At 40.4% G+C, this 25,812-nt stretch overlaps 1 protein-coding gene and 1 non-coding gene across 5 annotated transcripts; both read left to right on the top strand.

The window, feature by feature from the left end:
* Positions 1 to 267: 267 nt before the first annotated feature.
* Positions 268 to 23,674, top strand: LATS1 (large tumor suppressor kinase 1). Of its 4 annotated transcripts, none has more exons than XM_064158295.1 (8): positions 283 to 431; positions 5,239 to 5,744; positions 9,958 to 10,108; positions 11,921 to 13,446; positions 16,125 to 16,707; positions 18,025 to 18,207; positions 18,449 to 18,555; positions 19,861 to 23,674. In XM_064158295.1, the coding sequence occupies exons 2-8, from the start codon at positions 5,394 to 5,396 to the stop codon at positions 20,371 to 20,373; spliced, it is 3,414 nt and encodes a 1,137-aa protein (XP_064014365.1). In that variant the 5' UTR covers positions 283 to 431; positions 5,239 to 5,393; the 3' UTR covers positions 20,374 to 23,674. The 4 variants fall into 4 exon arrangements, 3 of the variants coding, with proteins under 3 accessions (XP_064014365.1, XP_064014367.1, XP_064014364.1); XM_064158297.1 differs by having other exon boundaries at positions 283 to 504; positions 9,958 to 10,093; XM_064158294.1 differs by having other exon boundaries at positions 283 to 504.
* Positions 23,675 to 25,635: 1,961 nt separating this feature from the next.
* Positions 25,636 to 25,706, top strand: TRNAG-GCC (transfer RNA glycine (anticodon GCC)). Its single transcript has one exon. It is a non-coding gene; the product is annotated as a tRNA-Gly (tRNA).
* Positions 25,707 to 25,812: the final 106 nt, after the last annotated feature.

Raw genomic sequence — 25,812 nt, 5'->3', positions numbered from 1 at the left:
AGATTGGTGCTGCCGTGGAAGGAGGAAAAAAAGCAGTGCTGGAGCCCCGGTAGCGGCGCGGGGCAGCGTGGTTGGGCGGTTTCCCCGGGGCGGGCTCGCCGCGGGCAGCAGCTCCCCGCAGCTCCCCGCGGCCCCCGGAGCGGGGCAGAGCCGCGGCCGCCGCGCTCCGCCCGGGCTGCAGCTGCGGGAGGGGCGCCAGGGGCGCAAGGCAGGCCGGGAGCTCCCCATATCCGGGCAGCCCTCCGCGGCCGAGGCACCGACAAAATGGCGGCGCCGAACTGAGCGGCCCGTGGCGGCGGCGGGCGCTGGCGGAGGGACCGAGGGGCCGCTGCCGGCATTGCGGGGGGCCGCGGCGGTCGTCGCCGTGCGGGCGGGGCTGGGTGCCGTGCGCCCACGCCCGGGGCGCTGCCGCCGCCGCCTTCCTTCCGTAGGTAAATTCACTGTTCCGCAGTGGCGAGGAGGGGGGCCGGAGCGGCAGGTCTGAGGAGTGGCCGCGGCTCACGGGTGAGAGGCCGAGGCGCGACTGCGGCGCGGGCACGATAATGAGTGCTCTCCGGGACAGGGCACCCAAGGGACCCAAGGGCCCTGGGCCAGTTTGGCCCCGCCGGGAGTGTGCGGGATGCGGTTGCAGCAGGCGGTGTTGTCCTCTGCTGCCCCGGCGGGAGCTGATTTAAAGAAGGCAGCTTGTCGCTCGTCAGGGAATGGCTTCTCGGGAGGTGCGGCGGGGCCGGTTGGGCCCTTGTACTGCTGCCGGGAAAGGGTCTCTCCCCACCCCGCGGCGGTGTTTCGCCGCGCTTAGCCGAACGGCCTGCGTGGGGAGCGCCTGGCGGTGCGGGCAGGCGAGCGCTTGCCCCGGACCGACCTCGGGTCGCGGCCTGGGGCCGGCTGGGCGGCAGGAGCGCAGGTGTCCAGTGCCGTGGGACAGCGCCGCGATACTCCTGGTTTTTGTATGCCCGACGGTGGTAGCGGCGCTGAAACCTTCCCGGTCTGGGTGGCCCTTGAAACCTTAGGTCCTGCTGTGCTGTAGGAATTGCCCTGGTACCTGTCTGTGCCAGCGTAGTTTACACTTTGGTCCTCAGCGGCTGTCCTGCTGGTAGCCATAAAGATCACTTTTAGATGTGCTTGAGCAATTGAGGACCATGAAGAATGCATTTGTGCTTAGGAAGAGCCGTATCCTGTTAAAAGAGATAGTAGAGCGTAAGGATGGAATTAAGAAGACCGAGTGCGCAATGTTCCCAGTGCCCAGCTAGCCTCTGGTCACATCCAGCTCAGCCTTCTTGACCACATGTACTTGTATTTGTTTATTTACCAATTCCGGGCTCCGCTTTTCTCCTCATCTTATGGAAACGTTTATAGATGGAAATGCATCATTTGACCAATTGCTTTACTACTTAATGAGCTGTAATCTGAGTGTCTTCCTTTTGTTGATTTGAATCAAGCTTCTATAAACTTCATTTTTCATTTCCCAAGTTCGTGATTCTTCTGTTTTTTTTTTTTCCCCTTGGGCATTAAGTGTTGTGAGGAGTTATAAGTTGCTAGAGTAAGTACAGAAGAGTGGGAATCAAAATAGATCAACATGCAGCATTCAATACTTAATTGATAATAGAAGTATTTGAGAGTATGTTCAAAACTCTTGGAAATAAGAGATGTTACAGATGGGTCACAAAGTTATCTCGCTGTTTTTTCTCACCAGAAAAACCTTGGAGTCATTAACAGCACTATGAACCCTTCTGTGCTCTCACTCAAATGTCTGTTTGTAACTCCAGCCTTTCATGGGTGTACTGTAAAAGGCCAAATATTTTTCTTCAGTTTGACCTGCAGAGGAAAACACTTTTTTTTCCCCTTTGTATTTTGGGAACAAATGAAACACTCGTTTTGCTTTGTTGGTTTTTTTTTTTAAACTCTTTTTAAGGAAGCAGAGAACTTCATCAGCAGAAACAGCTGCATTAACTAACAAATCTCTCATTTAATGACACAAAACTGCAGGGGGGAACAGACATCCTTTGGGATTCAGTTTGTATCTGCTAGTTAGAAGTACAAAACTGAGATAAGCTTCTTGCTGAGCAGTGAAGACTGATGCTTTAAAGTTATGCAAATACCCATGAGAGGAGGTGACTTCTGAATTTGGAGGTTCATACGTAAAGCAAGGTGAATTGTAGTAATACTTGCTTTCTTCTTCTCCATTAGACTGGAAGGCCAATTTCATTGGCTTTCTGAGCAGTTACACTGTAGATTCGCATACATGTCAAAGTGCACTTACCCATCACTGTTGCCAAAAGAAACAACCCACTGAAAAAAGTAACTTTATCTGAGTAAGTTCCTTAGCTCCATTCAGCCTGTGTGGCCTTACAAACAACACTGGCAGTAATAAGCAGTGGGAGATAAGTGAACTGGCTGGTTTGCACTGGTAAAGTTCTGCTTTAGCAAAAATAAATATCTGAAAGTGCAGCTTCATCTTTTAAGACTGCTTAGTCCGTATCCTGTTGTACTCAAGTTGCCAGTAAAGTAATAGCTATCAAACTATTAGTAGTATCTCTTATCCTAAAGTTCTCAAAGCACTTCAGAAAGAAATAGGTTCTCTCAGTTTTGCACCTGAAGAGCTTTGGGTACAAGCTTTTTTTTCCACCCAGATGGTAGACTGTGGTTTGTGTGTCCCCTTAATTGAACCTTAATTTCTCTCACGAGCATTGCATTTTTGTATCTCAGCTACCCATGGTCTAACCATAAAGTGAATTTTGAAATACTAGATGAAATTGTGGTAAAATATTTAGGTGGCAAACAACTGTTTACTCCTGAGTTCCAGGCCTTTGGAACTTATTAAAAGGAAGGACTCGTGTAACAGTATGTGTATGATGTGAGCAATACCAACTGCCAGTGGTGAACTCCTCATTGCTTATCATTTTGGCAAATGATCTAGAATACTTCAACTAAGATATTTAGCCTTGCCCTATGTGTTGGGGTGAGTTTCTGACAGACATTTCACTTTTCTGGACACAGTTATTCTTTCAGGGCTTCTTAGCATATGTCCTTATGCTTGGCTATCCAGCCTTTGTATCTTTTGAAGCAGATGTCTTGGGAAGAAAAGGAGCATCCATAGCAAAGCTGGTGGAATGATCCAAATATAGTTACTCATTTTTCTTTGGAAAACTTGTTTTTGACAAAGTGTTTTCATTGTGGTTTTAAACATGGAATGTTTAGAAATCATTTTGAAATTGGGCAAAATTAAATTACATTTTAAATTGTTTCGTGCTGTACTTTCTGCTGAATCTAGATTGTGTAGTATTTTAAGCAAAACTTCACTGTTTATTATTGAAGTTCACTTTCATGGCTCATGATGTTTTGCTTGTTCAGTGAGTATTGAAGAATTGTATGCTACCAGACTGCAGGAAAAAGCTTTAATGTGTGCTACCAATTTGAATTTATGCAGGGTTTCAAACCTGTCACAGGGCAAAGAAAACTTGTGGGCAGAGTTATAGCACCTAAGATTTAGATTGTTCCATTAGAGAAATGATATAAATTTTAAGTGGCTGTTCAAAGAGAATGAGATTAATTGGGTGTCCCTTGTGTTTCTTTACACAGTCCTTATTTATGTATTACTTCAAGCTTTCAGGTTTTATTCATATGTGGGTAACATGTACTTAATTAATGTAATTTGCCTGTGTATTAGGGAGTTCATTTTCCTATTAACTTATTTTCATATTCTTCCTCATTCACTGAATCATTCATTGGTTTATGACAGTGCAGATACCACAGAAGTGGAACTTGGGTGACGAGTGACTTTTATGTAGACTGTCTAAAACAGACATCTGTTTAATTCCTGTCTTGTTTAAGAAGCACTTATCTACCCCCTGCTTGACAAGACAAAGAAGTGCTTGCAGATGTCTGAATCCTCAAAAATATTCCTTAAGCAAACAAGGAATGGTAAGTTTAACACTTGAGAAACAGAAAGAAGAAAATAAGAGCATTTCAGCATTGCTACTGTTAGGCATTATATTATAGTAAAGGAACAGTGTGCATTGAGCTTACCCTTCTAGTTGCTTGTGAGGAAAAGGCAATGAGGAAAAGAAGTATGGATTTTTTTTATCTTGTGCTATCTTTGTAATTGATCTTCCTCTGTGGAGCACTGTAGACTGTGAAAGTTCTATTTCATGATACTCTGAAGAGGCAACTTTTGCTTCAGTTTTGCTTCAGTTGCTGTGTCCTTTCCCATATCAGTCATAGTAGTAACTAGTGCACAACACAAACGCAGAGGTGTGAGTTCTCTGCAGACACGGGCTTCTTTCCTTGGCGAGTCAGTGCTTTCCAAATGCAAATGGCTTTTATTTGGTTTTGGCAGACAGTTCTTTTCCCTTACCAAATGTCACAGTTACACTTTCAGTGAATTTGATGCTTGGGTTGTTAAATCATGTTACAATAAAAAAAGCTTGATGAAATTTTCTTATTTCCCTTGCTCTCATCTTCCCTTATGTAAAATACATTTTTAAATTATTGGTGGAAACTGGTTCAAGGAGACTTAAGCCAAGAGACTGTGACAGTTGTCAAGAAATGAATCCTTAAATATGCTTAAATGGCCAGTGGTACAAGGAATGATAAAGTTGTGTGCAGTGAGCTGGGCAGGTGTTTACTTGTGTCAGCTAAAGAGCAGATGAAAGCATGGGAATTATATACTCTTATTGATGTACTCTGTACTTCTCACCTCCAACTCTTTGTGGATCTTGAAGTCAGAATTGTTGAACAGCTAGAGTATTTGGTCCACATCCTAGCTAACTGAGTAGATGAGTTGGCACTTTCAGCTGTAAGTGTTGATGGAGAAATAGATTGGACTGGATAATCTTGGAGGTCTCTTGCAACCTGGTTGATTCTGTGAAAATGTGGTGATGAACCCACAACACCGAGCAGAGAGGGAAGGCAAAAGAGCAGTGATGGGGTAGCATACACATCAGTTCATGTCTACTTTTTAATGCTTTGTCCACCAGACTAAGTTCCCTTTTACTTTGTCCACATCCCTTGTAATTCATGACTCTCTGGACCGGGAGGCACCTAAGCTGTACTTCTGTTAACAGACTTGTTAAAAGCATATTGGGTTGAGTAAGGAGTGCCTGCAGAAGTTGTTTGCTGTGCTTTTCATAGCTGTAAGGGCAGTGCTGCATATGAGCATTTTGCTGCCACCAATGCTAAGTCGATTTTTTAACTGCTGTATACATAACAGGAATTTTTGTTTATTTGTTTTGTTCACAGAATAGCAGTTTTGGGTTGTTACAAACTCCATCACTACGGAAAGCACAGCTCCACAGTGAGAAGGCACCGCTTTCACAAGTTCTGAAACTATCAGCCAGTCTTCCTTGAATGCTGTGTGCAAGTCCCTGGTGGAGGTTGCCTATATACATGTTTTCATGAAGAGAAGTGAGAAGCCAGAAGGTTATAGACAAATGAGGCCTAAGACTTTTCCTGCCAGTAGCTATACTGGCAGCAGCCAGCAGATGCTACAGGAAATACGAGAGAGCCTCAGAAATTTGCCTAAACCCTCGGATGCTGCTAAAGCCGATCACAGCATGGGCAAAATGTTATCTGAAGATCCTAGACAAGGTCGAAATCCCCCCAAGTTTGTGACATATCATAAAGTTTTGCAGGAGATCAGAAACTCACTTCTGCCTTTTGCAAATGAAACGACCTCAGCCGTCAAAGGAACGTCAGAAGTTAATCGACAAATGCTGCAGGATTTACAAGCTGCTGGCTTTGATGAGGTGGAATATTTTGTTTTCAAGAATTGTTCTACTGTATTAGTTCATATAGGGGTGAAGGGGATGTCAATCGTGGAATGTTTGACCAACACATCATCAGCAAAACTCTAGTAGATTTCTAATTAGGATATAGTGAAACTGGTAGTAATAGGGGATGAAGAAAAGGAATAGAAAGATTTAGAGAGGCTTGAGTGGTGAGGGGTATTTTTTAGTGTTTTCCAGAGTTTGTTATTATATGTAGGTGTAGATCCATTACTTAGATCATTGAAGGCAGAGAACTGAACTCTAGAACATTGATTTTTGCCTCAGTCACCATAATTTTGGGCTGTGCTTAATTAAAATATATTGAGTAAATATGCCCATGCTAAACTAAAAGTCCCTACCAAATATTTCAGAAATTAATTTTAATGAGCTTTTTACATCTGTGGTTTATAGATGCTCAGATTTTGTGGAATAAGAAATTTGTCTATTTTTATGCACTTTGTCAGATACAGATAAAATAACAAGGTGCATGACAAAGGCAGTTGCAGTGTCTTTTCTGTTGTGTACTCTTGAGAGAAAAATGTCAAGTCTCTAGAAAGCCTTGGACATAAGTAATCATTCTGCTCTTATTTTCACTGTAAATAGAGGAAAGTAAATAATAGTTACATTGATTCTTTTATTATTTTTTAGATCACTAACTAAACTTACTTGCATTGATTCATTTTAATAACTGAAAGGAGTCTGAAAAGTGGTTTCCAGGAGTAAAAAGTCGTTACAGTTTCTCTGATTTTACTAGGATACATTTGTTTTCATGCCTCCTCTGTAAACCTGAGTACAAAAGCATGTTTTAAAAAGCTGGCAAGCCACTCATCTTTCCTAAGGAAAAAGGCATGGTACTACAACAGAAGCTGCCTTTATAGGAGTGCACTGCTTGTAGTAGTGACCAGCTCAGAGTTCTGCTGTCTGCGATGCTTTGCAGAAAGATTTACCTCTAGCAAGAGTGAGCTTCTCCAAAACTGTTAACTGGCTTTTCTTCTATAGTGTCCCAGTGTCAGGTGCTGATCCTGGTCTTTCATTTTCCTTTTGCTTGCTTATGTACACTGAGGTTTGTTGCTGAGGCTGAGGTTGTTCAGTGTTTTAATAGTATATTGGTTCTCAGATCCATTTTTACACAGGGAATAGGAGGAAGTTCTTCCCAAAGAGAGTGATTTCCCATTGGAATGGACTGCCCAGGGAGGTGGTGGAGGTACCATTCCTTGAGGTGTTCAAGAAAAGACTGGATGAGGCACTTGGTGCCATGGTCTAGTTGTCTGGATAGGGCTGAGTGATAGGTTGGACTGAATGATCTTGGAGGTCTCTTCCAACCTGATTGATTCTATGATTCTATTAATATGCATTCACTTTTGCAAAAATGGTATGTGGCTGGGTAATGCATTTTAGTGTATTAGTTATTAAAGTCCAGTTACTCTAAGGTACCTGAAGTTGATACTTTTGCAGCATCCTTTGTATCTTGAAGCCTTTTGCTTCTACCCTTTGTGGGTACAAGTGAGAATTCCCAGGATGCTTGTGGTTATATAGACCTTTTTTCTGGCAGTGCCAGCATAAGCCATTTCTGCTATGTGTCGATTTGCAGCTGTGTTGCTGCAGTAGTCCACATGACATTGGCCCATGAATGCCACTGAGAACAGATGCAACTGAAGTAGGAACGTATTTTTCTTTTGGGCAAGGGAGCTAGGAGACACAGAAAGTAGGAATGAAGTGAGAATTCATTTGGAGCTGGGTTTGGTTTATGGATTGGGTCATAGCTTGGATATATCAGTCAACTGCAAGCAGCTGATTTTTTCCACTTTGTTTTAATATGTTGAATATAACAAATATTCTGGTGCTTCCCCCTAGCCCTGAAGCAGTAGGTTCTATTCAGGGTTAAAGCTGAACAGAAAAAATCTTACCACTGTCAAGTGTCTTTATAGGTAGCAATGTATATATTTATGGTAATCATGGGAGAGTGCAGTTCATGATGTTTGGTTTTTGGTTTTTTTTTTAAAGACACAGTAGCTTACTGGAAACCTCTCTTGCTCGTTAGAATCCACCTTCATTTTGCTGTATAAGATGATAGTCTTCAGGACACTGAGTGCTTCATATCACATGGATGACCAAAGTTTTTGCTCTTCAGTTAGAGGACAGGGGGATCCTTTGGCTCTTGTGCCCTCTGGATTGGGGAGAGGAAACTAAATTTCATCTCCAAACACTGCTGATGTTGTACTTTGCAATCCCGTGTTTCTAGCTTGGTGATGTCAATTTGTAGGTCTATGTTTGTGTGTTGTATGAGTAATTGATTAAAAAGGAAATTATTCAGTTTTGAAATTAGGATGAAAATTAAAGTTGATAGGTAAAAACTCCTGATGGGTCCTATAAAAGTGTCTTCGAACTGGAAATTAAGTTCTCTGGATGGCTTGACCTTCTGTTTGTAGTGATTGAATAGCATACCAGTGCTGAAAATGTCTTTCTTTGCAACAGATTCACCTTGCCTACCTATAATAGCAGAAGCACTGCAGATGTAACTGTCTTGTGAAGGAGCTATGAAGTCAGAAGTTTGATCTATTTCTGCAACAGTTGCAGCTGGTCTCTAAACATTATGACAAGCTTTATTTTAAATTTTATAATCTTTTTAAGATTCTTTGTTCACTGAATTTAGTTATTGTTTCTGAAGGTTTCATGTTTGTAGGTTTCAAAGTGTATACAAACATGGTGAAAGTATAAATGTGAATTTGAAATTGATACTACTTCCCATTGATTTTAGTGGAAGGTGAATGCTGTCATGTGTAGGTAATATGTTCAAATATAGTGTGAGCTGATTGCTTCAGTATGATGAAGTATGGCCATAACAAATCACTAAAGACAGTGTGCTTGATTATAAGGATTTGTCCTGTAGATTTCTTTCAGACTTGTTGAGTCAGCTGAACAAATGCCATGCAATAAGACTGAGAGAGCAGTGCCTAATTTTTAACCGTCTCTGAAATTCTGTCTTTGCCACTTGACTCTGATCTCATTCAAGTCACCTGAAATTTTACTTGACTCTGTTAATCTCTTTGTCCACTGACAGAGCTGAAAAAGTTCAGATCAAAAGTTGTGTTTGTGTTTCTATAAATATAAAACCTAAAGATACCAGAAAAACATATCTTTTTCCAAAAACTTTTTGCCAAAATTTTTTAATCAGAAAAAGATTTTAGGCAGAAGCTAATGGTTATTAGTTAACAAAAAGTCTGTGCTGAAGGAAAATGGGCAAACCCCAAGTCTGAATTTCAAATTAGGGTATCTTCATGAGCCATCATCAGTGTGCTGAGGTATGTCAGGAATAGTCTGGCCAGCAGGAATAGAGAACTGATTTTGGCCCTGTACTTGACACTGGTGAGGCTGCACCTCACTTTGTTCAGTTTTGAGCATCTCACTACAAGAAATACATTGAGTTGCTGGAGTGTGCCTGTAGAAGGACGACAAAGCTGGGGAAAGACCTGGAGAACAAGTCTTATGAGGAGCAGCTAAGGGAACTGAGACTGTTTAGTCTGGAGACAGGGAGGCTGAGGGGACACCTTATTGCTCTCTACAACTACCTGAAAGGAGGTGGGTGTTAGTCTCTTCTCCCTAGCATCAAGTGACAGAACAAGAGGAAAAATGGTATCAAGCTGTGCCAGGGGACGTTTAGACTGGCTATTAAAAAAATTTCTTTACATAGAGAGTGGTCAGGTATTGGAACAGATTGCCCAGGGAGGTGGTGGCATCGTGGTCCCTGGAGGCGTTCAAGAAACACGCGGACGCAGCACTTTGAGACATGGCTATGGTGGTCTTAGGTTGATGGCTGGGCTAGACAATCTTAGAGGTCTTTTCCAACTGAAACAATTCTGTGATCCTTCCTAGGATAACTTAGATTGGAAAGGACCTCTGCTCATCACGTAATGACCTGTTACCTGGGTAGTCCATACCAGTGCATATAACCAAACTGTTTGCACAGCACAGTGACACAATTTGCATCAAACTACAATACTTCAACAAGGTACACTTTGTTCCTGAAGGTTCAGAGTGTAGTAGTATTTTGGAGGGTCTGTTGTGGAGGAAGCATTGATTGAGATAAATCAGTTCTGTACTTTGGTAAAATTAGTGGACAATATTTGGCTAAGTAACCATGGGTTTTGGTATTTTTGCCTGTTTTTATAATGAACTTAATTGCTTTCTTTAGGATATGGTTATACAAGCTCTTAAACAAACTAACAACCGTAGTATAGAAGCTGCCATTGAATTTATAAGTAAAATGAGCTACCAAGATCCTCGTCGGGAACAGATGGTTGCAGCAGCAGCAAGACCTGTAAATGCAGGTATGAAACCACCAGGTAGGTGTATCCATGGTAACTCAGTCACTCACTGACTATATATTCCCGTAGGTGGAAATACGAGATAGGACATTCTTCCCTCCATGTGCTCACAGTGGAAAGTAGAAGATATTGAGATAGAGGTTTTTGCTTTGAGAAACAGCATGTAAAGTATATGATGTAATTCTTTTGAAAGATAGATGCATTCAACATGAATTTCTTAAGCATTTCTTTTTATAACTGTGGTTCTAGTACTGTATTTGAAGTATTTCATACAAAGAAAGGCATTTACATCTCATTTTAGTAGTTTTTGTTCCTCACTAGTGTGATGCTCATGTTTTGTTCTTGGTGTTAGGTGCTATTTACAAGTCACCCTTGAGCACCACATTCTTGTTTTATTTATTTGCCTCCCCTTTTACACCTTCTCCCACACAGCAGTGGTATGTATGCATACTTCTGTGCACATCTATCTCTTTTTGTGTGTATATGTGAGCTTTTATGTCACATGGCTGCAGTATTTGGATTTTGAGATGTCCCATTTCAAGATCGCTCTGCCTCCTTAATTTTCTGCTTGATTCCAGATTTTGTTTGTATGCTGCTTAAGGCAGTTATGGGTTTATAGACTTTCAGAGATAGAGTATAGCTTTAATAGTAACAGAGTTAACAATTTTTCTACTTGCCATTGTTGCTCTCTTACATGAAAGCATATTTTTAATACATCTCGATGTTTGCCTTTTTTTAGTAGCATACATCTAAATAAATGCTACCTTTTAAATGCAGCAGAAATACTGAACTTTTATTTGATGGGAGTGCTGAGCTGATAACTTCTTAAAATTACATTTTAAATGGACCATTTAGGTATGAGGAAAAATCTGTGGTCAGCGGTAGCAAAGTACAGCATTATTTTCATTTAGTCTGTGAAGCAGGATTAGTTGGTGATTTTATGAGGCTCCTAGCTAAATGCCACTATTTAGCCAAGATTTTCCTTGTAACTTGCAAATATACAGTAATGAACAAATTCTTTTACTGAAGCTACAGTAACTACATGAAGACTTTTCAGTGGTTACAAGCACTTCACCTGTTAACAAGTACTTCAGTAATAGTGTTGTAAAAACACGGCATGCACTATCAGTTCCTTGCATGTTATTTTGTTTCTGTGCTGCAAGTAGCATCTGAAAAGCAAATGTAAGGTGGAGTTTGATAATTGCTGAATCTACAACACTTTTACTCTTCAAAATGTAACTTAAAGAAAAAAAGTACGTAGTCAAATGTCACATGCAAGGAATATGGCAATTTTGGATGACCTGTGTTTATACACAGGTATAAGTGAGCTATTTCATTTTGCAGCTTGAGTTAAATGGAAGGAACACTTAAAGTGTTAAACTAGAAGGAATAGCAGTGTGACTAAACCTGATTTTCTGTGCTATTGCCCTTTTGCCTTTGTACTGAACACCTCTTCTGAAAGATGCCTGTATGCTTGATTAAAAATACATGGTATGCCTAATAATTTTGCATATTACCATTCTTTCTTAATTAAGAATTGAGTGTGTCTGTAATTGAAGCAAAATGCATCTTTAGAAAATTGCTTTCTAAAACCTGATGCTATGGTTTCATAGCAGTTTTTTTTTTGCTCTCATATCATGCACTGAGCATGTTACCATAGCATGCTGTGTCACTAGGCAGAGGCAGATTTTTCTTGTGAAGTGGATCATGCTATGCCAGAGAATTGCCATCTTGTTTCTGTAGTAGTTACTGAAGAGTGAAATATTCAAAGCAGTAAATAGAAATAATTTCTAATAATACAAGTGCTGTGTTTTCTCCTTGTAAAAACAGGGACTGTACAGCAATCAGTTAACCGCAAGCAGAGCTGGAAGGGTTCTAAGGAGTCCTTGGTTCCTCAGAGGCATGGCCCTTCCCTGGGAGATGCTGTGGTTTATCGCTCAGAAAGTCCCAGCTCTCAGCCTGATGTAGGAAGGCCCTTATCTGGATCTGGCATTGCAGCATTTGCTCAGGCTCATCCTGGCAATGGACAAAGAGTGAATCCTCCACCTCTACCACAGATAAGGAGTGTCACTCCTCCTCCTCCACCTCCTCGAGGACAGACACCTCCTCCACGGGGAACTACTCCTCCACCTCCTTCCTGGGAACCAAACTCTCAAACAAAGCGCTACTCTGGAAACATGGAATATGTCATCTCCCGTATTTCTCCAGTGCCACCAGGAGCATGGCAGGATGGTTATCCCCCTCCACCCATGAATCCTCCACCCATAAATTCTTCTGCGCCAGGCCAGAGAGGCATGAGTGCTGTCCCCATTGGCAGGCAACCAATAATCATGCAGAGTTCTGCCAATAGCAAATTTAGTTATCCATCAGGAAGAGCTGGAATGCAAAATGGCAATTGTCAGGCAGAATTCATAGTTCACCAGAATGTGGTGTCTGGGAATTCAGTGAGTCGTCAACCGCCCCCATATCCCATGAATTCAACCAATAGGCAAAGTCCTACAGCATTACAGATGCAGGCAGGTGGATCTGCTCCTCCTTCAGTGTATACCAATGGAAATCTTCCTCAGGCAATGATGGTGCCAAATAGAAATAGTCACAACATGGAACTTTATAACACAAATGTGGCTGGAATACCTGCATCCTGGTCACAGCCTTCCCCTGTGCAACCACAGTCATCACCTGGCAGTGGTCATGACTTGCCTGCATGGCAACCCAATGTTCCTGTACGGTCAAATTCTTTCAACAACCATCATGGAAATAGACAGAGTCACTCTAGCAGCTCTCAGCCTTCAGCTACAACAGTAACAGCCATCACACCAGCTCCCATTCAGCAACCAGTAAAAAGTATGCGTGTGTTAAAACCAGAGCTACAGACTGCTTTAGCACCCACTCACCCATCCTGGATGCCACAACCTGTGCAAACTGTTCAGACCATTCCCTTCTCTGAGAGTGCATCTACAAATATGGCAGTTATGTCTCCTGTTGCAGAGGCTCCAAATTACCAGGGTCCCCCACCGCCTTACCCAAAACACTTGTTACACCAAAATCCTTCTGTCAATCTGTATGAGACAGGACCCAAGCTCAACAAAGAAGAATCACCTATTTTATCCAAGGAGGATGAGAATGAGAAGATCTATGAATGTGTTGATTCAGGAGATAAAGAAAAGAAACAAATCACAACATCACCTGTTCCTGTTAGAAAAAACAAGAAGGATGAAGAAAGAAGAGAGTCTCGCATTCAGAGCTATTCCCCTCAAGCCTTTAAATTCTTCATGGAGCAGCATGTGGAGAATATACTCAAGTCCCATCAGCAGCGCTTGCACCGGAAAAAACAACTGGAGAACGAAATGATGCGGGTAAACTCTTCCTTCTGTCTAAATCTATGCCTAGAATGTTTGCCATACTAGTTTTTGAGAACTGTCTCTTAGTTGTAGAGTGCTAAAATGGTGCAGCTAAAGGGAATACTGTCACATATAGTGGTAGCAAAGTCTACTTGTAGCTTTAGCTTGAGATGAGGCCAGTTCTTCATTGCTTTATGTGTTTCATTATCTTCTTAGAAATTAATTTTTGTAGGTATTAATTTTTCTTACCTAAATGTAGTTCATTTGGTGTGTGTACAACTGGAGAACAAAATGATGCGGGTAAACTCTTCCTTCTATCTAAATCTATGCCTAGAGTGTTTGCCATACTAGTTCTTGAGAACTGTCTCAGCTGTAGAGTGCAAAAATGGTACAGCTAAAGGGAATACTGTCACATATAGCGGTAGCTTTTGCTTGAGATGAGGCAAGTTTTTCATTGCTTTATGTGTTTCATTATCTTCTTAGAAATTAATTTCTGTAGGTATTAATTTTTCTTACCTAAATGTAGTTCATTTGGTATGTGTATGGTAAAGCAGCAGACGCACAATCGTTGTTGTTTGAACTGAGATTTGACAGCATGGCTCGTAGACTTTTATTATGGATTCTGTTTAATCCTCATTGAGTTACAGGCAATATTTAAAAAGATTTATAGTAGTGTGTCTTTAAAAAAAATACACCCTGTAGAGATAAGTAAGTAGACTGGTTAGTGCATTTATATAATCCCCAAAATAGTAAGATGTTTTATGTTAGCAGTTGTTTCCAGCTTTTGAAATTCAAGTCATAAAAATGAGTATTTCAAAGTTAGATTTCTTTTTTTTCAATGAATGAATGAAAACAACATGGTTCCTTTTGCCTGAGTATTTTAGAGTCCAGGCTGCAAAGGTACCTTTGAAGGGGTAATTGAAAGGAATGGTAAAAACCAGATATGAATAAAGATACACAATCAGCTTCTTCATGCCTATATTATGCCACTGATCTGTTTCTGGAATTTCAGTGTTCTATTAAATCAAATGGGTTAAAACTGGAGCAGGAGGAGTGTGTGTATATACAAAAATGTCATTTCAAAAGAGGAAATAGTGCATAGTAGTGAAATTAAGGTTTTCAGAAATGGCAATTTGAGATGGATGACTTGTGTTTATTTCTTAACAATTATAGTTGCAAATTTTGAGATAAATATGAAGTACCTTTTGATTTATTCTATGAAAGAATATATTTGGCTTATCCATCTTCCTGAAGTGCTGCTTTGTAAAATCCATGTTTTCTTACTCTTTGAAAGTTCTTGCTGTAAGTGGTAGTGCTTTGTAAGTGTTTGCTTAATGTAAATATTAGCAAGATTTCTTCCTGGATCTCTTTCTAGATCTTCATTCTTAGTCTTCTCTCTTTCCTTTTCACTTCCACTAACAGCTGATTTAAACTGTTAAGGTGTGGGAAGCTTTCCTGAACTCTGTAGCCTCCATCCCTGTGTAGACAAGTAAGATCCTGGAGCAACAGTATTTATTAAGAATAGCATGATACCTTTTTAGAGGGCTTTGCATGTAATCCTGCATCAAAATCAAGCATGAATTTATTTTTTAATATTTTTGAGAAATGCAAGATTGTAATTAATGTTGATTTGAAAACTTCACTTTCTGTTCTTACTGTGTTGTGTTCCATAGTATTGCAAGCATAAGTGTTACTTATATGAAAGCAACTTTTTTGCCACTGGAATTGAATGGTGTTTTAAAGGAATTGAAGCCAGCAAAATACACTAGGAGGAACCTGGGCTGAAATAAAGTGAGAATACTTAGTGTGCTTCTTGTAGATAAGGATTTCCCTGCTGTAGGTGATGAGTTGTGTGGCCTGTGAGTGTTTGAGCTGTCATAGTCTTAGTGATGTTGGCTAAAGCATTAGCAATGTTCATTCAAGACAGGGGATATGTATGCTGATGAAAGCCAAGAACTGATACCATGGAGAGGAATTAGCCACTTCAAAGAAATCACTCAACTAGTTGGTATGTAGAGACCAGTACAAAGGGAGCAATAGAAGTCCTGCTAAAAAGAGGTGGGTTATGTAATGAAAGGGAAGATCACCTCTTGGCTTGTGGCAGGGGCACATGCTTGGTGGGTGTGAACAGTAGGAAATAGGGCCATGTGGATCTGGTCTGTGTAGCTGCACAGGGAGACAGGAAAGTGAGACTTGCATTCTCCTGCAACTGAAATGCCACTGATGGGGTCAGGAAGTTTGGTGACTTCTCTGATAGGTAGTCTACAGAGTGGAAGCCATTCCCTCAGCAGCTCCTTAGGTAATCCACCTAGGTTTCCTTTGACTCTGGAAAGAGAATCAAGAGGGTAGTTGATGTGCACTGTTACTCCAATAAGTATTATCTGCAGTGTTTTTCATCAGTAGTTTGTGAATTACCCTTTCTGTTCTTGAGAACATACTCCCTTCTCAAGAACCTTCTGGTGCATGGCACCTGGTGCATCTTGCTGTGGCAAGTGATGACATTTTGTTTTGTATTGCTCCTATGTTTTCACAGAATCCTAATGTGTACATTAAAACAAAACCCCTTTAAGTATTTTCTCCCATGCTGTATATAAGTATTTGGTTTGATTTGTTTATGCCTTGTAGTTTTAAGAGGATCACCAAGAATTCAGAGTACTGTTCACTCTTCAGACTTAATTCTGTTTGCTGCACAGGTTGGATTGTCACCAGAAGCTCGAGATCAAATGAGGAAAATGTTGTGTCAGAAAGAGTCTAATTATATTCGGCTAAGAAGAGCTAAAATGGACAAGTCCATGTTTGTAAAAATTAAAACCCTTGGAGTCGGTGCATTTGGAGAAGTCTGCCTCGCAAGGAAAGTGGATACTAATGCCCTGTATGCAACAAAAACTCTGAGGAAGAAAGATGTCTTGCTTAGAAATCAAGTTGCTCATGTTAAAGCTGAGCGAGATATCCTTGCAGAAGCTGATAACGAATGGGTGGTTCGCCTGTACTATTCGTTCCAAGATAAGGACAATTTGTACTTTGTAATGGACTACATTCCAGGAGGTGACATGATGAGTCTCCTAATTAGAATGGGTGTTTTTCCAGAAAATCTGGCACGGTTCTACACAGCAGAACTGACCTGCGCCGTTGAAAGCGTTCACAAAATGGGCTTCATCCACAGAGATATTAAACCTGATAATATCTTGATAGACCGGGATGGACATATTAAATTGACTGACTTTGGGCTCTGTACAGGTTTTCGATGGACCCACGATTCAAAATACTACCAGAGTGGTAAGAGAAGCATGACAGGGTTCTTGGTTATTTTGTCAGTGTCTCATTCTTTTGCAGAAATTAGTAGATGAATATAAAGATGACTCTGCTGCTTTCCTTCCTGAATCATAACTCCTTTAACTATGTGTCTGTTCAACACTCACGTTACAGAAAGTAGCGCTTAGTTAGAGCAAGTTTGTAGGTGTGAGAATTGATTGGTTGAGGAAAAAGGGGGGAGGTGTGCTCTTGTAAGCTTGTCTCATTAGTGGGTTCTGAAATCTGGAGAGAGAAAATCAACAGCGCTAGAAAGATGGTTACACAGACACAAGCCCTAATGCTTTCAGGGGTGCCACGTTCAGCTGGGACCACTCTGAACAGAGCAAGGGGACACAATCTCAAGTTGTGCCAGGGGAAGTATAGGCTAGACGTTAGGAGGAAGTTCTTGCCACAGAGAGTGATTTGCCATTGGAATAAGCTGCCCAGGGAGGTGGTGGAGTCACTGTCCCTGGAGGTGTTCAAGCAGAGACTGAACACCTGATGTGGCACTTAGTGCCATGGTTTAGTTGACTGGCTAGGGCTGGGTGCTAGGTTGGACTGGCTGATCTTGGAGGTCTCTTCCAACCTGGTCGATTCTATGATTCTATATTGAAGATAGGACAGGTATTTCATATGTAATCGTACTCAGAAACCTTGCCAGAAGTTCTGAGTGTCTTGTCTGCTTCCTATTAGTGCAGCCTGCTGTTTTCTGAGAAATATTCAAGCAGACTTCTAAAAATCCTACTTGGTTACTTAAAAGAGAAAAAAAAAAACCCTCACACTTCTGAGAGTGATAAAATACAGAATTTGTAATAACCTGGGTTTAATTTCTAAAAATAAGAACATACTTTCAAAAACAACTGTTAAGTTTCTTTTGTCTTGTTTTTATCAAAATGTCTTTTATCTTAGGCCAGACCTCTCCACAGACTGTGTAGCAAAGTTGAAGGTTTAAAATCTGACTTTCATTTTCTGAAGCTTTTACATAGTGGAGGGTTTCTGTTTACATAAGAGCAACAATAGTATAAAGCCCTCTACCCACAATTTGGTTATACTAAAGAAAAAAAAAACAAGACAAGATTAAACTTTCTTATAATTATGCCAAAAATTAACTTAAAAACCCAGTGTCCTCAAAAGTTGGCTAAAATCCATACTCTAAGAGCCAAAATGCTGATGTTGATGAACGTTTCAACTCACAAACTAAGATTCTCTGTAGTAACAAAAAATGTTAGCAGATAAAATTTTAGACTAGATAAGAATAAAGTAATCTTCCTGAGTTTTGCTGTCTTTCTCACTCAATTATAGGTGATCATGTACGTCAGGACAGCATGGATTTCAGCAATGAGTGGGGTGATCCAGTGAATTGCAGATGTGGGGACCGGCTGAAGCCCCTTGAGCGCAGGGCTGCACGTCAGCATCAGCGCTGTCTGGCCCATTCCCTCGTCGGCACACCCAACTATATTGCACCAGAAGTACTGTTACGAACAGGTAATGGATTCTTCTACTGCACTCTCGCTGTGAAGTAACTGATACTTGGGTAGCTTGCTCCAACTTTCTTATACAGCTGTGTTTCCCAAGCATATACTATTTTGACCAAAAAAAAGCAGTTGTTAATGCAGAACTCTTAAACAAGTGTTGAATAGAATTCCTTGTGGAGCTTTTTTATTCTTTAATTTATAAGATTTAATTTAAACTTAAGCTTTGAATACTTTTTTTGACTTAATTTCAGGTTACACACAGTTGTGTGACTGGTGGAGTGTCGGAGTAATTCTCTTTGAAATGTTAGTGGGACAGCCTCCCTTCCTGGCACAAACACCACTGGAAACACAGATGAAGGTAACTTTAAAAGTCTGGTATTAACAGTGTGAAAAAACAGGCTTGAGAACTACACAGTCTTTCTAATTTGTGATTGAATCAGAGGTGTTTCCTGAGAGTGCTGCTCTATCCAGACATGCTGTCAAAGCACAACACTTTAAACTTTACTGTAACAGTGTACTTCAGTGGTAAAGGAAATTCAAGAGTCAAGTTCACATCTTTTATCTGATAGCACAGTACTAAAAATCTCATTTCAGATCTCAGACATTCTTTTCCAATTCTTCCACCTGTCTCAGTTGTTATTCTCACTTTCTTTTCTTCTCTTCCAGCATCTGAGTGTTCCTTGTCCACTACTTGGCTTCTGTGTCTGCTTACCTGCAGGGATTTCACTTAGTGATAAATCTGCAGGTGTTGAGCATGCGAAGGTGGAAAGGAACAGCAGATGACTCTGGCTGCTCAGGATTACTGGCAGCTCAGAGTCATCGGTCCCTTCCTTGCTGAGCTCCAGTTGTTTCAGAGAAGCCACCAAGGGAGTCTTCTGAAGGGGCCATTTCTGCAAAGCTGCATTCAGTTTGCCAAATAATAGTTGGCTCAAATGTAGTGCAGCATTGTTTTTTCTTCATCTTTTTTCATAACTTTAAAACTATTAATCTTCCCAGTGTATAAAATAAATTAATATCAATTTCCCTCCACTTCTTTTTAGGATTGCAAACCATGTGTCAAATCTCAGGTGTCAGGTGCTGAATTTTGTGGTATCTTTGCTGGTTTATAGCAGGAGTATTCTGTGCCAGACTTTAGATTTGGAACAGGAATAAATTTTACCTGTACTTTGCCAGATCTCCAAATGAAATAGTCTTTCTGAAAGAGCAGCTTTCACCAGTGCATAAAGGGTGGCTACCAGGATGATGCAGGCTCCCTTTTTATGAGCAGTCACATGGAAAAGACAAGGGATAATAGGTACAAGTTACTCCTGAGGAGGCTCCAATTAGAATCCAGAAGAAAATGTTTCAAAATGAGAGCAGTTAAACATTGGAATAATCTCCCAGGAGAAGCAGTGGATTGCTCTTCATTGGTCAGTTTTAAGATTCAGCTTGACAGGGTGCTGGGCCATCTCATTTAAACTACACCCAGATGGTTCCTGGGGTCACTGCCAACCTGGCATTCTGTGGTTCCGAGAGGGATGTTTTTTCCCCTCTGGTGTGAAAACTTTAAGGTGTGGAGCAGCTGCTTTGTGACTGTCGGACTGCTGTTTATTGTCTTGTTTAAATGATCACTTTTTCCTTTAGTGAAATTGTACCTGGAGTAACACCTCTTTTTGCTTCAAAGGTTATCAACTGGCAAACTGCACTTCATATCCCACCTCAAGCTAAACTGACTCCAGAAGCCTCCGACCTTATTATTAAACTCTGCCGAGGACCAGAAGATCGTTTAGGCAAAAATGGTGCAGATGAAATCAAAGCTCATCCATTCTTTAAAACAATTGACTTCTCAAGCGATCTGCGGCGACAGTCTGCTTTCTACATCCCCAAAATTGCTCATCCTACCGACACCTCGAACTTTGATCCGGTCGATCCAGATAAGTTGTGGAGCGATGATGATAAGGAAGGGAACAGAAACGATACACTTAATGGGTGGTACAAAAATGGAAAACATCCTGAACATGCTTTTTATGAGTTTACCTTCCGAAGGTTTTTTGATGACAATGGCTACCCATACAACAATCCAAAGCCCATTGAGTATGAGTATAGTAGTTCCCAAAACTCAGAACCGCAGTCAGATGATGATGATGATGAACAGACAGGTAGAGGAGTTCAAAATCGTGACCTGGTTTATGTTTAGTAGAGGAATACATATTGAAGCCTAAATAGACATACTTTGCAGCTGCAGTTTTTGAGAAGTCTAAGAGAATTGAGAGAAGGTTGCTAGAGTAAGTACAGTAAATGCATGCAGTTGGGTTTTTTAAACACTGAGAGTTGCATCTTCTGTTTTCCTCTCTGTACATTTTGTTTTCCTCAGACTATAGGGGAATCCTTCTCAAATATTAATTTATTCCAGCATTGATAATTGTTTAATTTTGAAGAGATTTGATGTTAGGTGAAAAAAAAAAGTCACTTGAATTTTACTCTTACTTCTCTGTACTCTAAGTACTCCAAATAGGAAATAGTGATCTTTTTCTGTTATTTTTTTCTATGATGATGCCTGGTGTCTATTTGTACATATACTGAATAAGTTTAGCAAACAAATTTCTGCTTCAGAATTCTTTATGCCAGTTTTTCTTTGCATTGACCAAATGTAAACCCTACTTTACACTAATAAATCTCTCTGATACATTTCTATAGAGAGGGGGGAAAAAAGCTGCTGTACCTTCACTTCTTAACTGTATTTTGGCTAATTACTCACAGTGTTGGAAAAACTGAGCCATTTATCTGGTCAGATGTTTCCAACTGCTGTGGTAGATCTCCGCTTTGGAACAAGAGAGCTTTCATCTTTGTTATAATGACTGTAAAGTGGTAAAGCATTAGAGATAGTTTTTTATTAAATAATAATTTAATTTGACATTAGTAATGCTGTAACATGGGACTCCTACTCTCAAAGCAGGACTGCTCACTTGCAAACAACTTGATTGTCTCCTGTCATCAGTTCTGTAGGGATAAGAGAAAAAAAAACATTTTCTGAAATCTAGTTTGACTTTTTCTGAGTACAGCCAAACTGTAAAGTGTGTACAGTTTTGCTTTAGATGGTATTTTTAGTTTGAAAAATAAATTTTAAACAAGTTTCTTTATTATGTTTGAGATAGTAATGGAAAAGACTATAAATTAGGGCTTTGAGACTATTGTGGAGATCAGTTTCACTTGGTCTTAAGATTTCCTCACGGTTACACAAACAGGAGAAATGTCACACACACCCCAGTCCATCTGACCCATCAGTGGTCCATTTTTCATAGCCCAAACCAGAACAGAATTAGAAACTTACAGCTATCTGCTGCCTTCTGCATTACTGTTTTCAGAATCTCCTGCAGCAGATGAGGAGACACCTGCTTGGGTCTCACGCTGAGAGCAGGCAGGGTGGCAACCCTCTAAGCAGCTTCTGTGAGAGAAGACCAGGAGTTAGAAGTGGCAGAATGATGTTATCTGTCTCCTCCTTTCTCTTGAAGGCTAACGCAGTAGTAAAGAAAATGCACTATTTTACTAAACGTAGGTCTTTTAAACCATTTCCTTTTCCCTGGAATTGAGTTCCAATGGATAATCCAGTGGTGTGCCTGTAAGTAAGATAGCTTTCTTAAAACACTATTTGTGCCGTTGCACTGGCATTACAACTATCTAAAAAGGAGTAATTTGATGTTCATAGGAGTTACTGCAGCAAACACCAGTTACTAGTTTACTGTTCCCACCGAGCTGGTTTAGGAATTTCTCATGTGCTTCTAGCTATTCATTCCCTTCCTGTGCTCCAGTTCAATGCCTCTCTTTGTGCCAGTGCAGCTGTCAGTTATACTGTGCTAAGTACCAGATCAGCGGAAAAACTGCTTGGTGTTTAGCATTTGGAGGTTTCTTTCTTGTAAGCATGTTCACTTGAGTGATCCAGATTCCAGTATGGTTCAAAAAGATTATTTATGTAATAATTGAGGGAGGAGTGGGTGCAGTGAAGAGGGTTGGCAGCAGAGAAACTTCTTAAATGGACTTGGTCACAGGAGAAAAATGTTTGTGGCAGTTCACCCCTCTATGTGAAGTGCTTATCATGGCTAGAAAATGGTTATGAAACTTCTCAAGCAGGTAGTTATCTTCTATGTTGAAATGGGTTTGCAGCTTAATAAATTCATTCCAGGTCTGTCTGCCTGTTCTGCAGTTGTTGAAATAGAGTAGTTTTTTATGATTAATTTCATTTACCTTAAATATTATAAAAGGGCTGCAGTGTGTAACTACTCCCATTTCATATATTATGTAAAAAGATGATTTTCCATGTAAATAGACCTTAAAGATTATCCTCTGTCATAGTAAGTATCCCAGTAAAACTGGTCTACTTGTCTTGGAGTAAAGTATAATATATTACTGGTTAAAAGTAATTTAATCAAGCCTGCCTTACCATTTGTGAAGCGTGCAGAGAAAATGATGTGAGTTCTTCATTAAACTGACTGGTAAAATGTTCTTTTTATCTGAATATTTATCCTCTGCCTGTGTTGTGTTATGGTATGTTCCTCTTTAACACTATAACTGATCTTTGGCCAATGTGTTTAAAAAAAAAAAAAGGGTCCTGTAAAGGTACTGTACAAGGAAACGCATTTGTTTTTATTAGAGGAGATTACTGAGTCTTTTAAGGACACGTGCAAGTACTGAAATATTTAATATTATTATTATTATTTTAAAACAGATATTGGAAGAGCTCATATCTTTAGAATTTGGTAGATGCTTATGGTATTGTCTGTTGTTTTGTTAGAAATTGTAATATACCTTATTTGAACTTTGCCACCTATATGCTGCAGTGTATTTCCTTGCAAAAATGCAGTGTATTCAAGTCCAAGAAAGTCAGACATGAATGTTGTCACAACTCTCCAACATACTATGCCTTACCCATGTTTTGAAACTTGATTTTTCATTTATAGATCCAGAGTCTGTTAAGGTTCTTCATAGCTGCTGCTTAAAACATGGGTGTTTCACTGGTGACCCATGATGGGGATTGGTTTGCACACGCGGTAGAGAAGAGGGGCTCTTGACCAGCAGCTATGGGATTCTGCAATGAGTTTTCAGCTTACTTTCACTATGTAAAGCATGAAAAGAAATTTCTCCTTTATGTGCCCTTGTATACATATTAATTGTATTTATAAAATGTTCTATAATCCTATAACTGTACTGTAAATACTATTTGATAGTCAGTGGTGTTCTATCCTAGGGCAGGCCCTCTTGCTGTATCTTTTCTATCCCTGATTTGTAACAGAATCTATAGAATATATGGCTAGAAAGTCTCTTTGAGACATGTATCTTCTGCTGTTGCAAAGCTGTGAGTGGGAATGATTTATTTAGACTCCTTTTAATGTTATTCAGCTAATTAGCAGTGTTGTCTTTGGTGTTTGAGGTCAGATCTTTAATGTTTGCTTTAACTCAGCCAAAGCAGAAAGATAATAAATTTGATCAATGTTGTAATAAAATCTCTGAATGCCTTAAGATGCTCTTGATCTAGGCACTATTCAAGTTTACAGATTTATATATATCTATATATATATAGATATATTCTCTGTGTGTGTGTATATGTACATAAAATGTTTTTTTGTGGTTTTTTGTATTATAATACCCTTCTGCCTGTCATTTCTTTTGGATCTTTCAATTAAATACATAAACCACTCATTTATTACATACCGAGTTAGTAAACTTACCGATGCTGCCTTATCTCAAGGCCATAGTTCAGTTTCTTGCCAGTCTTTTGAGTGTTCTGTACTTGTACTTCCTATCTTTGTCATGACATAGGCACCCCTTTTGCCAGGTCCCTGTATACCTGTGGTCCAGCTACATGTGTGGTATGTGATCTCTGAATGATTATTGGTATATTTGAGTTTTACAGGGTTAAGTGATGGTGGCATGGACCATAATCTCTAAGTCACCTGATATTCCTAGGAAAGTAATGTGGATTGTTTGTGCTGACTTTTGCAGTCAGTACCCCACTACTCCAGTCAGACTTCTCCAGTCAGTACCAGAATCGCCTGACTCGATTAGCAGGTGCTGGTAATCAATGTCAGTCCTGGGTCCTAGAAAGTGTTCTTGTTTTCTCAGAATCAGTTTCTGTAGCTGAACACCTGCCAGGGTAATTAAAATCTTCACATGCTTATTTTGGCTAATTGGATGTGAAATGTAAGTTGCCCAAATGCCCTTTTTTTTTCCCCTTCACACCGCTCTCCCCCAAGTCTCCTTTATGCTGCAACAGCTCTACTGGTTATTTTTAAAATTGCATATGTTTAAAAGCATAAATATATTGTACTTAGTTGTCATCTCATACCTAGAACCTCTTCTAAAAAATATAGAACATTAACACGAGGCCTTCAGTTTCTTGGTGCTCTTTCCTTTGCTGCCTCTTTCATCAAAATCATTAAATCGTAGTTATTTATAATACATGAAGTATGCATCATGAAGCTCTTCCTTAAGAGAGATATGACAACATCTCACAGCTTTCATGCTCCTTATGAGGGAGAACTGTCTTCGAGGAAGTCCCCTTCTTGAAATGCATATCTGAAGGTGTTGCTGCAGGAACCAGGTCTTCCTGCAGACACTGTAGCATAACCTAATTGTTGTAGCTTGGGTTTATAGGGGAGCAGGGTGCAAATACAGAACCCTTTTTTGAGTAATCCCTCCAGCTCTCACTCAAGTAAGGTGGTACAGGAACAGACATTCATCAACATCTTTATTAATGTAAAAAGGGTTAGTTTAAGCTATGGTTTAGCACCAGCATTGGTAATTAAATAATGGTTTAACTTAATGGAGGGTCTTTTCCATCCCAGCTGCTTCTACGATTCTGTACTGTCAGATAATCATTAAAGGGGTAAACTGAAGTTGCCAATGTAGCAATTTTAAACGGGTACAAATGTAAGAGCAGAAGGGTAAGACTGCTTGTGTTATTTTTAATGAAAAGACCTCCTAAACTTAACAGGAACCCTACATCATGCTCCAGGGATTCTTGAGTTTGCTATTGTAAACCTGCTCAGTGTGCCCGGTCTTTAGATCCTATTTGTTGCTAAGCAGATGAATCTTGTTAGAGGAGCGGTAAATTGATGCTCTGCCGGGGACACCTTATTCCAACTAGGTTTCTCTGGCTTAGGGAGCCTGGCATATGGTTTTCCTAAGCCCTGTGGTACAGCGCCACACCTTTGCTAACAGTGGAAGAGACTAAGGCTCTCGTAAAGCAGTGGATCCGCGGATAAAAACAAAGAACGTGCAGGTCGTTAGGCAAGGCTCATATTTGTGAATTATGGAAAGTAACGATTGAGTGGATTCCAGTTCTGCTCAGCTCGTCAGGACGGCTACTCTCGTCTGGTGCCATGAGCTTTCGTGTGGGTGGAGGAGACGCAGACCTTCTGTTATCCGCTTCGAGTAATGAAGGCGGAAGTAATTTCTATCATTAGCATTGGTGGTTCAGTGGTAGAATTCTCGCCTGCCACGCGGGGGGCCCGGGTTCGATTCCCGGCCAATGCAATGGTTCATTTCGTTTTCCCAACTTTTTCGTTCTCTCCGACTTTGTCATCGTTGCTGTTATTACACTTTTTTAAAGCTCATCGCTGTCAGTGATAACGCAAAAAAA

Source organism: Pogoniulus pusillus, chromosome 18 (genome assembly GCF_015220805.1).
Source record: "Pogoniulus pusillus isolate bPogPus1 chromosome 18, bPogPus1.pri, whole genome shotgun sequence".
Taxonomy (NCBI): Eukaryota; Metazoa; Chordata; class Aves; order Piciformes; family Lybiidae; genus Pogoniulus; species Pogoniulus pusillus.
This window is presented reverse-complemented; position numbering and strand designations above follow the sequence as displayed.

What these genes read in the sequence shown, in the direction of transcription:
- LATS1 (XM_064158295.1), top strand. Translation starts at nt 5,394, where the DNA reads ATGAAGAGAAGTGAGAAGCCAGAAGGTTATAGACAAATGAGGCCTAAG. An exon ending in TGGAGAACGAAATGATGCGG is followed by an intron (nt 13,447 to 16,124) that starts GTAAACTCTTCC and finishes TTTGCTGCACAG; the next exon opens with GTTGGATTGTCACCAGAAGC. An exon ending in CACTGGAAACACAGATGAAG is followed by an intron (nt 18,556 to 19,860) that starts GTAACTTTAAAA and finishes TTTGCTTCAAAG; the next exon opens with GTTATCAACTGGCAAACTGC.